The sequence below is a fragment of the Corvus cornix genome, chromosome 1 (genome assembly GCF_000738735.6).
Source record: "Corvus cornix cornix isolate S_Up_H32 chromosome 1, ASM73873v5, whole genome shotgun sequence".
NCBI lineage: Eukaryota > Metazoa > Chordata > Aves > Passeriformes > Corvidae > Corvus > Corvus cornix.
In genome coordinates, this window is record NC_046332.1 from 101,664,008 (window position 1) to 101,678,641 (window position 14,634).

Here is a 14,634-nt window from a genome sequence, read left to right on the forward strand (position 1 = left end):
CTGCACCTGAACAGGAGGGATTGAAATATCGGTTATGAGCAGAACTGGAGTGGTATTGTAGGAAATATTTGTAAACTTCTAACTGACCAAGCATGAGAGAGTAGCTACACATCCTGTGGCCCAATTCCAACTGTTTTTCTAATATTAGGGCCAGGAGCAGCTGATGTACCACACCCAGAGCAGTAAACAGGAAAGGCTGCATCTATTGCTTTGTCCTGCTGTGCTGTGTGACAAGGGCAGACACAGGATATGTCCAGGCAGATCCATGCGTGCAAACCTGAGCTCTTCAGTGCTGTGCTCAGACAGGAGACAGGTTGCACCAGTGGAGAGAGCTTAAACTCTCCCTATGCAGAGATGTCTTTCATTCTTTTTTTCCTTTTTTTTTCTTTTTATTTGCTCCCCTTCACCCTTTCAGAACACCTCAATGCCCAACAACCTCACAAGAGATTGCATGTATCTCACAGGAGATTTCCTGTATCTTACAAGACTGGAGTATGATTGGAAAATATTTTCCTTTACTACTATTAAATAATGTCTACAGGGTTGCACAGCAAATGTAGCAAATGTTGGAGCAGTACCACACTCTTCTGAGTCTCACTAAGATACACTCCTCAGTCATAAGACTAATTTATCTTTCTTGCACACACATTTCTTCACCATGATGAGATCTAATATCTCATCTCTGTACTGAATAATAATATGTCAGCTGCCAACTGCCTGGAATTCTTACACTGAAAAAATGGTGAATGTATATAAATGACAAAGCAAATAGTACTCTAACAGTATTTAGTCTTTCCCAGTCAAATACTGGCAATAAGAACACATGTAACTAAAAAGATAAGATTTTTTATAATAATTGACATGATATTGGCTCAATAACAAAAAGTATATATGCACAGACTAGCCTTTATTTTAGGTCTGATTCTATTCCTGTTTTAAATTCTGGCTTTAGATACCTCAATATCAAATCTTTGAAGGACTTTAAATATATTGCAAAGAACAGAAGCCATTTCTGTTCTCACATTGCTATAAATTAAGAATACCTTTGGTGAAGCTGGGCCAGAGTGAGGAAGCAAGCTGGCAGTACTCTGTGAGGAGTGGGTCAGCCACCTCTATTCCCTCCTGGAGTCTGCAAGCAGGAGACATAGCCTGAAGTGGGATTTGGGGAGACCGTCTTGTTCAATGCTGCAAGAGGCTCCCAGGGGAAAGCCGTTCCTGGGACCATGCCATAAACCATTTGTGTTCTGTCTTCACTGTGGCCCAGGTCAAGGTGTGTAATCCATGTGGGACCTCTTGTGTTCAACTCTGCAGCTCTGCCTTCTACATGAGACAGAGGCAATGAATTACCTCTGTGGTACCTTCCCCTGCTTGCTGGCTGCTGACCATGAACAGGCTGGTGATGTCTGGGCTGGCAGTGACATTGAGAGGCCAGCTGTGGTCTATGTTATTTTTCCTGTGTATCTCCTGTTTGTGGCCTCAGGGGCTCTGACTGTCCGAGGCTGTCCCTGATATAGGAGGGCTTTACTAGAAAACAAGAAGACATTCTCCTGTGCTGCTGAGAAACAAAGCCTGATCCAAGCTAACACCACTCAGGTCTCTCAGGTTTCTTGTCTTTGAAAACAATATCCCAAGTATCTGTTGTGAACTTAGAGTGGTGGTAGAAGGGAAAGGAGGTTCCCATATGACAGTGTTAGAGTGGCTGTGCAGCCAGGCTGTGGCTGGCACATCTTGGAGCTGTTCCACCAGCCCATCCATGCTCCTGAGCCCTGCCCTGCCGCCCTGCACCAGGCACAGCTGCCCAGCTCCGACAAACCCCACTTTGTGAGAGGTTGTGAAGAGGTAGCGAGGCTGGGGCATGGTGCTGCTGGGAAATATGAACTGGCTGTGTCTTTCTCCATCTTTGCATGTGGGATTTGAGAGTTGGAGGTTGCTATCACATTGCAGGACTGGCTGCTGTTACAGTGCCTTTTGTATAAAAAGCCACACAGTGACAGTACAGGCCCTCTCAGGCTCATGCTGAATGAAAAGCTTTGTCATGTGCAGGTTACAAGCTTTACAGCACAGTGCATGCTCCTGCTGAAAGTGCCTGCCACGATACTTTCTGCAGCTGCAGTGGTGTTGTTGAAGCTGGTTTTAGTCTGGGAAAATGAGTCATAAGTAGAAATTATTGTTGGTATATGTCCACTGTCTGTACTAACAGCAGAAGCCAGAGTGAATTGCAGCTGATTTGTTTGTGGTTGAGTTCATGAATGAACTGGAGGACAAGGTGGACCACTTGCTATGTTAAAATGTAACCAGGAAAACGGCATACGGGCATATACTATTTGCCGCAAAGACAACTTACTTAGGTCAAAACTACACAGGAAACTTGAGACTGCAGTAGCAGCGCTGAAAGCCCTTTATGGTCAATAGGTTATCTCATAAGTGAACACTTATTAGAACTTGTTTCCAAGTCTAAAGGCAAAATTTTGGGAGGCAAATTAGCTGCAGGACACACATATGAGTAAATGTACAGTGATTTTTTTTACTTGTTATTTCTTCAAATGTAAAATACCCATTTTACTTTGCATTAATGGTTTAATTGTAGTGATTAATGTCTCTGTGCCTCTCTGTGATTATTTTTCACTTAAGAGTGTGGTTACCAGTAACAGATAAAAGAAACAAGCTATGGTACATCAGCTGCCACACAAAGCACTAAGAAATTTTCTTTAATTATTATCTGAGCTCTTATAATAGCCCCTTCTTCCTAACATGTGTTTCTCTCTTTGTCCATGAGAATAGAGTTAACTTTCAGGATATATTGAAAGTTCTACATTTTATCTTGTGTCTGTGGAGGAAGACATTCATAAGTCCCTCTTTTATTTTATTTATTTATTTATTTTAAAATTTTTCTGTGTGGGACTTCCAGGATCATGTAGATTTTCCCTTAGCATCATTTCTTTGTTCAGGATTTCAGGTGTCTGATGATACGACCTTTAGGAACCATCACCCTGCAATACAGTAAGGTTTGTTGTGTTCTGGTTGAAACCTGGTGTTTGAATAGTTGCTGAAGGCTTTGTGAATTTCCTAAGTTAAAGGACAAATGATAGAGGAACAACATGTTCTAGTGCTTGGTTTGTTGAGTGACCTTTTGCTTCTGCAGAATACGAAAGTAAGTGGATAATATTCCAGAACTAAAACTAAAAGTAAAACAAACATGCACCTAAATTGTTTTTCAATTTCACATGAAGTCTTTATTTTAAAAGAAATAAACTGGAGGCACTGTGATGCAAATCAATGGAAATGTGGCTGTACCTCCCTGGAAAGTTACCTAAAAAGCAGTGTACTTTTTTTGTCCTTGCTCTTACAAAGATGTGTGCATGGGCTTTGCCTTCTGCCACTAAAGCTCATACTACATGCATAAATCTTCATAAAAGGACTTTATAAAAAGGCTCTCTAAACACAACTGGTTGTGACATCATTTTAGGTTACAAAGCTTTCCTGGAACCAAGAAACTGCACATACCAGTAAATCAAAACAATTCAAGTATTTATTGTTTGCTAGAAAAAATCATGTCAGTTATGTAAACTGGATTGAAATTTTACTTATGAAAGTATGGCTTAGATCTGTGTGTGGTCCTCTTTCCCTCCTTCCCTCCTCTTCTTGCCTCCCTTTCCCTCCCCTCTCCTCCCAACTAACTAATATATGGATATTTGTCCATCTAATTCTCGATTATGTATTCAGTTGCTTACAGAAAACAAACGACCTGCCACGAATTGCATCTTCCACAATGTGCAGTTTATGATGCCATCTAGATTTTGAAAACAATTAATTGGTCAGAGTAGAAAACAGTTACTATTTCTTAGGTTTTTTCATGCATTAAAGGTGTTAACAACCTGGACAACAGGGAATCAAATTTTACAGTACATTAAGCATTTCTCCTGGTTTTCTTAGAAATGGGATCTCTTCATGTAAGCAACAATGCAAAGAAGAGTATGAGTATTTGCATGCTGAATCTATACACTAAACAGCAAGCTTGTCAAGTATATTCCAAGCATGTCTGATACCATGGCCAGGAAACATGCCCCACCAGTTGCTTGTCATCAAAGTCTTCTTTGATTTTGCAAAGAAAGTAAATAAAAATTGTTATGAGGAACAATGGGTGAGATTCACTTGAGCTGGTTTGGGAAAAGCTAAATCACAGTTTTCCAGCCAACCATTTGCATGAGTTTCCAAAGCTTTGCTTGGCGATATATGGAATTTTTCCACTGTCAATGGAAAGCAGCTGCCATCCAGATCTCATGCCTTTTGGACCAGGACAAGTCCGACATGATCTCAACCCTAAGACTAGTGAAATAACACATGAATTTGAGTGACTAGTGTTTGGTTGTACTGCTCAAATAAAAATTCCCAGGATCTCCTAAATACTAAAGTATTGGGAGAAATCTTTTACTGGAGGTTATACATTATGTCATATTATACATGACAATATATATATCAATATATATAAATTATTCCAGTTTATATCCTGAACAAAAATATACCTGTCAGAGACATTACTATTTATTTCCATTAGCACATCTTTGGAAGTAGTATTTATTTTGGTTTTATTTTTTTTTCTGTGGCCTCGGTCTCCCTCCCACACGTGATCACACAATTGTTTGCAGGACTGCTGCTGGCTGACTTCAGAGTAAGTAATTGCATTACTAGTTGGGTGGGGAGGGAAGGAGGACCACACACAGATCTAAGCCATACTTTGATAAGTCAGATTTCAATTCAGTTTACATTACTGACTATTTTTTCCAGCAAAAAATAAATACTTTAATTGTTCGGACTCTGATACTGATATGTAGCATTTCTTAGTTGTAGGGAAGCTTTGTAACCTTTAATGACATCACAACTTCCATGTAAACAGGAAGGTTGAATCTCTCTTCCTACGATATTTGTATGGCTTTTGTTATCATTAAGTGCTTCTTAGTCTGAGCTAATGTACCCTCACAGGAACTTTAACTTTTTAAAGGCTGTAAATGTCATTGCACAAGGCACACTGGACTGTACAGAAAGTGGCTCTGGCACATGGGGCGGATTAAAGCTCCCCATAAGCAGTGGGTGCAACAGAATAAGGCAGTGTGGTTGGCACTGCTGAGTGCAGAACACCTGCAGGGAGCAGGCAGACACCTGAGCACCCCAAAGGCAAACAGGGGTGGTCAGCTCACACCTGGTACACCTCTAGGCTCACACTTACTTTGCAGACATAAGAGACATGGATTTCTCTGCCTCCTCCCTCAGCTTGTGGTGGTTCACTTCTTTCATGTCTTGGAGACAACATGTTGGAGATTACAATACTGGGGTAGACTGGTTGTGAACACAGCCACTGTGTCATTTCTGATGAGAGTGGGCTGTATGGAGAGAGGAATGCAAGTTTTAAAGGTCAAGGAAGAAGAGAAAATTGTCCAAAGGAGAAAAAAAAAAGCAGCTGTGTGTGTTGGCAGTAAGAGGTGTGGCTGGTGAGACAGACTATTGTGTTCTGGACAGTGTGTGTTTCCAAAATCTTCCTGCCAGGGTCCACCTTAGAAAAACTTTGAAGAACTGGCTGACACATCAGCAAAGATCCAATGGTGTTTGCTGGAGTGTTGGCAAAGGGCATATTTGTCGTGATGAGACATTAGCATCACAAGTATTGAGCTGGTCTCATATCAGTGAGCATCTTCAGGCACATGAAAATGCACAGTTAACACAAATTATTCACAGTGTTTTCTTTTGTGTGTCAGAATAACATCTCTCCTGTTCAAGTTCAGCTGGAAGCCAGCTGTTCTTCCATAAGCTACTTTGAAGATATTTTATCACGAGAGTCATATAGTTAAATATGGCAACAGTTAGGTATGGCCCTACATCCTCTCCACATGGCTGGCACCATTTCCTCAGAGCAGTACCTTGTACCTGGATGAAGATACAGAAAAAGGCCAGTGACAGGACTCTCCAGGTTGAGAGTTGCAGTTGAGGGGTCATTCATTCTTTGCTCTGCAGAGCCTTCTCAAGAAGACTTGCTTAATTTTTTTGAGCTACTATGGATATTTGCCACTTTAAGTGTGGCTACAAGATTCAGTTGCTGAAATAGTCTTACCCTCCTTCATAACAATATGCTTTAAAATGAAAAAATACCATGACAATCTTCTGTCCCTAAAAGAAAAAAGATTTCTCCACAACACTCCATCCTTAAACACAAGTATCAATTATTCACCTGCTAATAGCTGCATCTAACAACCCATTCAGCATTCCACACATTGAGAAGGCAGGAACAGATCTTCATTTCGAATTAGAGGAATTAAGACTTTGCATGTTTTGTGCAAGTGAGAAGGAGGCACAGATGTGTGGTGTGAAGATGATAAAGTAGCTTAAAAAAGATTTTAAAAGGAGGTAACGGTGTTCAGTTAACAAGAACAGAGGTGACAAGTTTATAATTTTTGTTTGGCCTTACAGACCATAAATGAACTATTTTCTAGTATAAATGTTATGTAAAATTATTACATTTGGATTTCATTTATTTTTAAGAGTTAATAGTAAAGAAGCATATAAAAATTAAACCACACTGACTTCCCAAGTATTTTGCATTCAGTAACACAGGTAACAACGCTAGCCCGACATTGCTAACGGTACAGGACTGAAAGCAAACAGCAGGTGGTCTGATTTCTCCTGGGCCAGGCCATGTCTCTGCACCAAAGCTGCTGTGAAGAGAACTTGTTGACTCCTCTGTGGGTCACCGATATTTACAAGGATCGCCTTCAGGCTGATTAGCCTATTCTTTGAAATTCCCCAAAGAGCTGCTGGGAAGAAAGGCTGCAAAAACCAGTACGACACACAACCAACCTCCTGGCTGAGATGTACCCAGCCCTCCCAGCTCGGTCGTGACCTGCCTGGCTTTTAAGGTGTTGCTCAACCTGTAAAGGGAACATTTACAGTGTCACTGCTGACAGAGGAGTAATAAAGAGGAATCTTGTCTCCATGAATAAGGGGCTCTTTGCCCTTCACCTTAAAGCAAAGACTATAGAGAACACAGTGAGATGCTTCTCTCTCAAACCGTCATGGCCAATTGATTAGGTCTCACTGCAGGGTATCGAATTATGGCATTTCTTTTCTGCGGTGCCCACGTGGGTGGGCAGTAGGTGGTACTTCGAAAACGCTACTGGTGAGCGATGCCCCGTCCCCGGCAGTGTTCAAGGCCAGGTTGGATGGGGCATTAAGCAACCTGGTCAAGCGGGAGGTGTCCCTGCCCATGGCAGGCAGGTGGGAACGAGACATTCTTTAAGGTCCCTTCCAATCCAAGCCATTCTACGATCTGGGGAGAAACCCGCGTGCTGCTGAGCGGTGGGCGCCGTCCCGCGGCGGGGCAGGAGCGGGAGGCCCGGGAGCGCAGGCAGGCGCTGCCAGCCGGAGCGGCCGCGGGGAGGGCAGAGGCGGGGCCGGCGGCAGCGGCCGGGGCACTGCGGAGCCGGCGCGGCGCTCACCGGGCGGGGACTGCACCTTCCCCGCCGCAGCGCGGCACCGCCCCCGGCCCCCGCCACACCTCCCGCCCCACCTCCCGTCCCCCGCCACACCTCCCGTCCCCCCGGCCGTCCCCCCGCTCCCCGGCGGCGCGGTACCCGCTGCCCTGCCGAGCGGCTCTGCCTGCGCCGCCCCGCCATGGAGCAGGGGCCGGCGGGGGGGTCCGGCCCCGCTGCTGCTGCTGCCGCCGCCGCTGCCGCTGCCGCCGGCACCGGGGGTCTGCTCCTGCCCCTGAGCGAGACCGAGCAGCAGCGCTACTCCGAGCTCTTCTCGCGGTGCTGTCCGCCCCCCGAGGCGGCCGCCGGGGGCAGCAGCGTGGGCGAGCTGTTCCGGGCCTCCCAGCTGCCCCCGGACACGCTGCACCAGGTGGGTCCGGGGGTGTCCGGCTCCAGCTCCCCCCGGAGCTGCGGGGTGCGGGCGGTTTGGGGGGGTGCGGGACGGGATCTGCTCCCGCAGCCCTTCGGGAGAGGGGCTGGCGCTGCCTCCGCCTGGAAGTTGGGGGCTGCGGGCGGGCCGGTGCCCCTGCGGTGCCCGCGGGGCCGGGACCGGGCACAGCCCTGTTCGCAGCGGGGCAGAGCGGAGCGGGGCCGGTCCCGCCCCGCAGCGGCGGTGCTGGAGCTGCTCCGTGCCCGCTTGCCTGCTCCAGACAGGCGCTGCCAGGGTCGGCGCGCAGCTCTCAGGGGTTCTGCCCTCCGGGTGTGGGTGCTTGAGGGGCCGCCCGTGCCCCTCTGTGCCGCCCGGTGCCGGGCTGGGCACCCGAGAGCGCTGCGCACCCCGCGAGCTCTGGGCGGGCTCTCCCTGTCAGGTCGGTAGTGCCGTCGCCTTTCTCGAAAGGGTCCCGAAAGTCATAAAGGCAGTTGTATGAAAGGACGTGCCATGTGCTAGATTCCTGGTTTACCACTGAGGGTTTTTCCCTAAATGTTGTTTCAGTGGAAAAAAAATCCGTAGGTAAAATGATGTTGCGGTGTTTGTCAGTTCTTGAGCGCGAATACATCAAGGTGCGAAGTGCGAGGGTCTCACCCGTCAGAGCAGCAGAGCCCCAGAAGTGGTCCCCAACAGAGGCTGTGTGGCGGAGCCCTCCTGCTGTTTGAGGAAAACCTTCTCCGGCGTGGGAGAAGGCTTGTGCCAGCCAGTTTCCAAGAAGAGGGAAGAAGTGGTCTTCTCCACCTGCAGATTAGTAATTTAGCTAACACACTATAGTTTCCTAATACTTCCTGAACAGAGATAGGATATTTCTGTTTGTTTGTTTATTTATTTATTTAACTTTTATTTTCAGGAATTTTTTTCTTCAAGAGCTTTTACTTATCAAGCAGAAAAAAGTTAAGTTGAAATCGAGCTCATGTACCTTGGCACTGCCTGAGAGTATTCAACTCTACTGCTGTCCTGATAGCTGGTGGATCATTTCTTAATGGGTTATATAAATTCATATTGTACAGGGGATTCTGAACGAAAATTGTGGCGTTTCAAGAATATTTTTCTTCCTACTTGTGCTCCTTACCAGATCAATAAAACAAAAACATTACCAAGCACTGTATTACTACCTTGTATTGAGCCTCACTGTGACCTTGGTCTTGCAGGTGAATCAAGTGGTGAAAGTAGAGATTTCACATAGATACAGCACTAAGAGTGTTCTTCCTCTTTCCTCTTTTTGCAAAGAGGAAGCATGGGACATTTAATTTAAAGTAAGAAGGCTTATCAGAATAGTCACTTAATTTTTCAAAGAAGTATGGAAAAAACCTCTTATTTTCACGATTTTTCTTATTCTATCACTTAAGTGAAATTTATGATCATGTTATTATCACAGTTTGTTTTCAGGGTCGTTTTGATAGTAATGTGTGATTTAAGCCCGGAAATGGTGAGGTACCGATTTTGGCTTTGTTTTTGGATTTGTTTGTTGGTTGCTTTTAATGTTCTGGAGGTTTTTACTATTTTAGATTATTTCCAGGTATATTTATATGGTGAGGAGAACATTACTAGCAAACAAGCGTGTAATTGTCTTCAGGAATATTCAGATAATAAGGCCTGTGGGATCTGGGTCTGCTTCTCTTTTTCCTTCCTTCCTTCCTCCTCTTGTTTACAGGGTACTAATCACAGTGGCATTCTGCTCTACTGCTGGTGTGTCTGTCCTCAGAACCCACCGCTGTCAGGTATTCTTACATTTACTCAGACTTCAGGAAAAAATGAATTAAAATAATGAGTTAAAGAAAATAAATTGCAAATGGGGATTTTTTTGATAGGGAAAATCCCACAATGTTGTTTAAGATATTTTTCTGATGTTTTGTCTTACTGTATTTCAAAAATTCAATTTAATATTTTCACTTTAGAAAATCCGACCATTCTAACAGTTAGAGGAGCAAGACACACAGATTCATGGTATATGTTTTCTGTTAGTACAGGGGACACCTATTTTAGGGTAAGAGAGCTCATTTGGGTTAAGATAACATGTTTTCTTTGAAATAATTTTTGACTATAAATGTTTTTTGGGGTTTTTTTAATGCTTTTAAAAATCCCCATCTGTCACTATTAGTGCTTCATATATAGGCAGCATCCCTACTGACCAACTGAGAAATGGTCATGCTGAGCTTATTCATGTCAGAAATGGGGAGATTTGGTTTGGAAAGCAATTCTGGATTTTTACTAAGCAGAGTCTGCCCAGTCCAGAAGGTACTTAACGCCATTCTCTGGCCCTTGCATGGGCTATAGCAAGAGACAGTTATAGATGGTTTTGTAAGCAATGTGCAATTTGCAGCTTTTTATTCTCAAGGCATTCACTGAGGAGTAGTTTTACAAATCAGGATGCTTCCGGAACTGACATCTAGTGCTGTGGCAGTTTCAAACCTGTGCTGTTGTCTTCAGTGTAATAAGTGGGATAAATCTTTGAGAAAGAAGGAGCTTTTCCTTATACATTCTTTGATTGAGATTTATTACTCATCAGGATGGTGCTCACAAGCATTACAGGAAATCTCCTTCCACTTCTTTACCTGTAATGGCAGGGTTTGCTGTCTAGACAAATATCAGTGGGTGCACCCTAGATGGAGTAGTGCTGCTGATGTCAGTTCCTGTGGGAAAAGCAGTGGTGTGTGCTGTCAGACAGCAAACAGGCAAGGGTTTGGTTTGGTTTAAAGGTTAGTTGGCTTAATCCAAGAAGTTACATGGATGAAAGATGCTAGCTAACAAGAGAGCAGGTAGGGAATGCGAGAGCATGTGCCAGAAGAGGAAATGCTGGAATAAATGGAAAAAATCCAAAAGCAGCCGGGTCAGTCGGAGCAGATGGCGTGCACCCGAGAGTCCGGGGTCTTGCTAAGAATGAAGTGATTGAACACAGATTCATTACACCCAGGCTCATTAAAGCCAGCAATTCTGCTGGGCAGTAGGGTACAGCAGAGGTTATTCTGATTTCGCTTTACTTACAGACAGGAATTGAACAATGAACTCAGCAAGAGTTATTTCAGTTCTGGAAAAGGTTGAAGTTAGCACTAAAATGAAAAATGTCAGACACTTCACGGGACAGAGGCAGCCATGACAGGGACAGAACAGCATGGGTTTTTCGGACTGTATAATCATACCTCCCCCGTGTACTGAAAGTCTTTGGCTAGACATATTGTGTGGTTAAAGACAGAACCATTAAGATTTTATTTAGAATTGCACAAAGCTTGTGGCAGATCTTTTACCAGGGGCTTTTAAAGTAACTCCGCAAAATGTAATTATTTGCCTGAAAGATCTGTGCTGGGGTTGTTTTTGTTTTTATTTTTTTACAGTATTTATGTTGAAGGAGAAGGAGCAGACTAGTCATGCACCATGCACTTATGTACACTGTCAGAATTAGAAGAAATTCAGCAGCATCAGCTGGATTTATATATATACATCTGTGTTGATGAGATTGAAAATGGTGTTATCTATGCTTTAGGCTCCTAACAAAGGGGGAAAGAACTGAATTTGTGCAAAGAAAAACCAAATTTTGAAAAAAGTAAATGTTTTTGACTTACTGGGGCCACAAAAATACTGCTGAAGTGAAGGTGATCTCACAGCATGCTTTGTTACATAGATCAATATCAGTAACCCTTCTAACAAGGGGAAACAGCAGGCAGAGGTGAGGGAGGAAGGCAGGAGGTACCACTGTTGGCCATCAGTGGATGACAAAAACAGGTTTGCGTGCCCATGTGGGCAAGCTGTCTGGGGTTTTGGGCCTATTCCTTGGAAGATCTGTTGGATTATGCTCCCTGAGTGCATTGGGATGTCCGTGCTGCACACGGACGGCTGTGCTAGGTGCTGACAATGCCTGGTTTGCCTTGTCTCATTTGGGGCAGTTGACTTGTGACCCTCTTTTGAAGCTGGTCACCAGCAAGTACATACAGCCTCTGCTGCTTGAGTCTGGGACCCCAAGTGTGTTTGTTGTGGGTGCCAACTACCAATGGGCTGATGTCTGCAAGCATTTCAGATAAAATAATGCTTTACAGGATCACTGCCCCCTGATCAGCAAAGGAGAGGTACCTTGTGCTAGTTCTGCTGTTTGTTGACATTACCGTTGTCACTGAATATTTTGTCTTAAGAAATTGAGGAGCAGAATTGGACTTCAGATTTACACTAAAATGCTTATTTCTTTTCATTAGTTTCTAACTTACTTGATTAATTCTCACTTGGTTTTCTGGCAGTATTTTTAATTCTCACTTTTATAAACCTTAATCTTATTTGTGGACTTGGCACTATCAGCACAGAGATCCAATTTCCTAAGAAAACGCATTCTTTCCTCTGCAAATGAACACACTGTGTTATTATGAGCTCCAAGATGACAAGTACTAATTGTGTGATGCTGGAGCTGTACAGGCACTGCATTTTTAGCTGGGACTCTCCTTCCAGTACTGTGTGAATAGGGAACACAGACAAACGGTCGTGCTTTTCTTCCGCAGACTTCGTGAGTTAACTTGTGTTTATTGTGCCTTGTCTCTATAGTTACAATTCTACATTTTAACTGTATTATGCATTCAAAAAGCAGAAGTGTGAATAGAATAATAATAATAAAAAAGGTTAAGTTGATATTTCTTTGGAAAAATGCCAGTAAGGATTGGCTTTCTGAAATTTATTTTTCTTAATTCCGTAAGGATAAATTAATACCTGTGTGATAGCTGGGGTGGAACTAACTGTCTGCCTCAAATGAAAAGGAACTGTAGCAGTTGCAATGCTAGCTGTTTGAGTGAGGGAAGTAACTCAATGTTACTTTATGTTACTTTACAAAAATAAAGTTCACTCTGTTGCAGCTGTTGACAGAATGTGGCATTATACTTGTGCTGGCAGTGTGATTTTGCTGACTGAACAGTAGGTCCATCAAAAAGTGGTGTTAGAGAGAAGTTGCATCCTACTGATGCCTTTGAGTCAGGAAGGAACAAAAGTGTGGTATAACTTCATGTAAGCAGTGCAGCAAGAAGAGGAAAGGAAAACTGACATTTCAGTATCAGTACTTCTGACCACAATCTCCTAAACTGTCGTTGCCTTTCTAGAGTCACAAGAAAACTTGTGTTTATGTAAGTAGGAAAATGAAAAACTCCGATGTAAAAGTCAGGGTAGTATTGTTATTAAAAAAATTTCTAAATTGTAATGAGGGAAAGGGTAAAACTTCACATGGAGCGATCTTGCTGATGTGCTCTGTAAAAAAAATGAAATTGATGTCTTAGTACATCTTTAAATGTTTTTTTATGATGTAAACTATCACTTCATAGTCATTCCTTACAAGATTAGTAGTTTTGAGTACCTCAATGCTGAGATACACAGTAGATGATTTGTAGAAGCCATTCCTTCCAAGTGTGTTTCAAATCACGCTGTAAAATAGACTCTTAGACCTGCTTGCCACAGACATTCAGTGGGATGGTCAGAATTAGCCTGGTCAGGGCCTGCAGCCTTCAGTAATTAACCTTCATAATAGCCAAGTGTCAATTAATTATGTAATTTCCCAAGAAAATAATGCTTTGCTGTGCCAGTGGTTTAAAATGATGCTACAAAAGGTATGGAGGAAAAAGATCCATTGGGATTAGAAAGAGTTAACTTTCTTCATGAGACGTTGATGCAGTATGAAGCAAGGACAATGATGAATGGTTTTTATGTTTTCAGTAAGTGGTTTTGTCATGGTACTTACATAAGTGCAACCAAAAAGTTGAGTATAACCCCTCCTTAGTCATATGTGTATCTACAGCAATCTGCTGTCAGTATTGTGATGTTTATACACAGATTGATGATGTTGCCGCAGTCTGTTTTGCAAAGGAGATGTTGAATACAATTCACTTCAGTGGCTGAATCTGGCTCAAACAGCCCCTGTGAAAGAGGGATGGTATAAAGTCTGAAAACATGAATTTAGCTGAGCTGAAAAACTTAGCCAAGATAGATTCATGAAAGATGGAACAAGCATTTCTCTGGCAAGGAATCAGGATAAATGACCTATTTAAATTTAAAATACTACGATTTGAGAAATACATCTGATATAATATCTGTAAAGCAAGATTCTTTGATGTATTGACACCTAAACATACCAACAGTATGGTAAAATAAAACATTAATGAGCCATATGTACTAGTTCAACTTTTGAGACAGTCAGTTTAACAGCGAGTTAGTGGATAATTAACTTGAAAAGGTTGCTGGAGTAGAAAATCAACTGTGGACAAATAGTAATCCCCTCTTCCTGAACAGAGGGAGTATTTTCTTTATCTATTGTATTCAGCAGCATTATTAGGTGACACTGCATAAAATAGAGAACTCTGTTGGGAATAACATTTTTTTGTTTATCATTATTTTTTAAATTTTTTTTTTTTTTTTTACTCCTGCCATTTAGATATGATGATGAGGTGGAAGGATATGGTGGGATGTGATCTGGTAGGACACAGTGACCAGAAATAATCAGAGAAATCATTAACTGCAAATTATATTTACTTCATTTATCAAGGTGTTTAAAAGACAAAACATGTGTTTATAAAGTTCCAAATCTTTGTATATATAAGAAATGTGTAGCTTTTGGTTTTTTAGCAGATGAAGACTATGTATTTTTAAATGAATTCCAGTTTTCAGCTAAATTTAACTTTGCATATGTCATACATACCCACACAAGTAGGTTAAAGATTATAGTGGAGC

General features: G+C 42.7%; 1 protein-coding gene across 3 annotated transcripts in view; it reads left to right on the forward strand.

Annotated features, from left to right (window-relative positions):
* Positions 1-7,631: 7,631 nt before the first annotated feature.
* Positions 7,632-14,634, forward strand: part of REPS2 (RALBP1 associated Eps domain containing 2) — a 93,239-nt gene continuing 86,236 nt past the window's right edge. For 2 of the 3 annotated variants that reach the window (XM_039550942.1, XM_039550938.1), the window contains exon 1: positions 7,632-7,887. In XM_039550942.1, coding sequence (XP_039406876.1) covers positions 7,660-7,887 — 228 coding nt within the window. In that variant the 5' untranslated portion in view covers positions 7,632-7,659. The remainder of the gene's footprint in view (positions 7,888-14,634) is intronic. The other variant, XM_039550933.1, reaches the window with a different exon arrangement.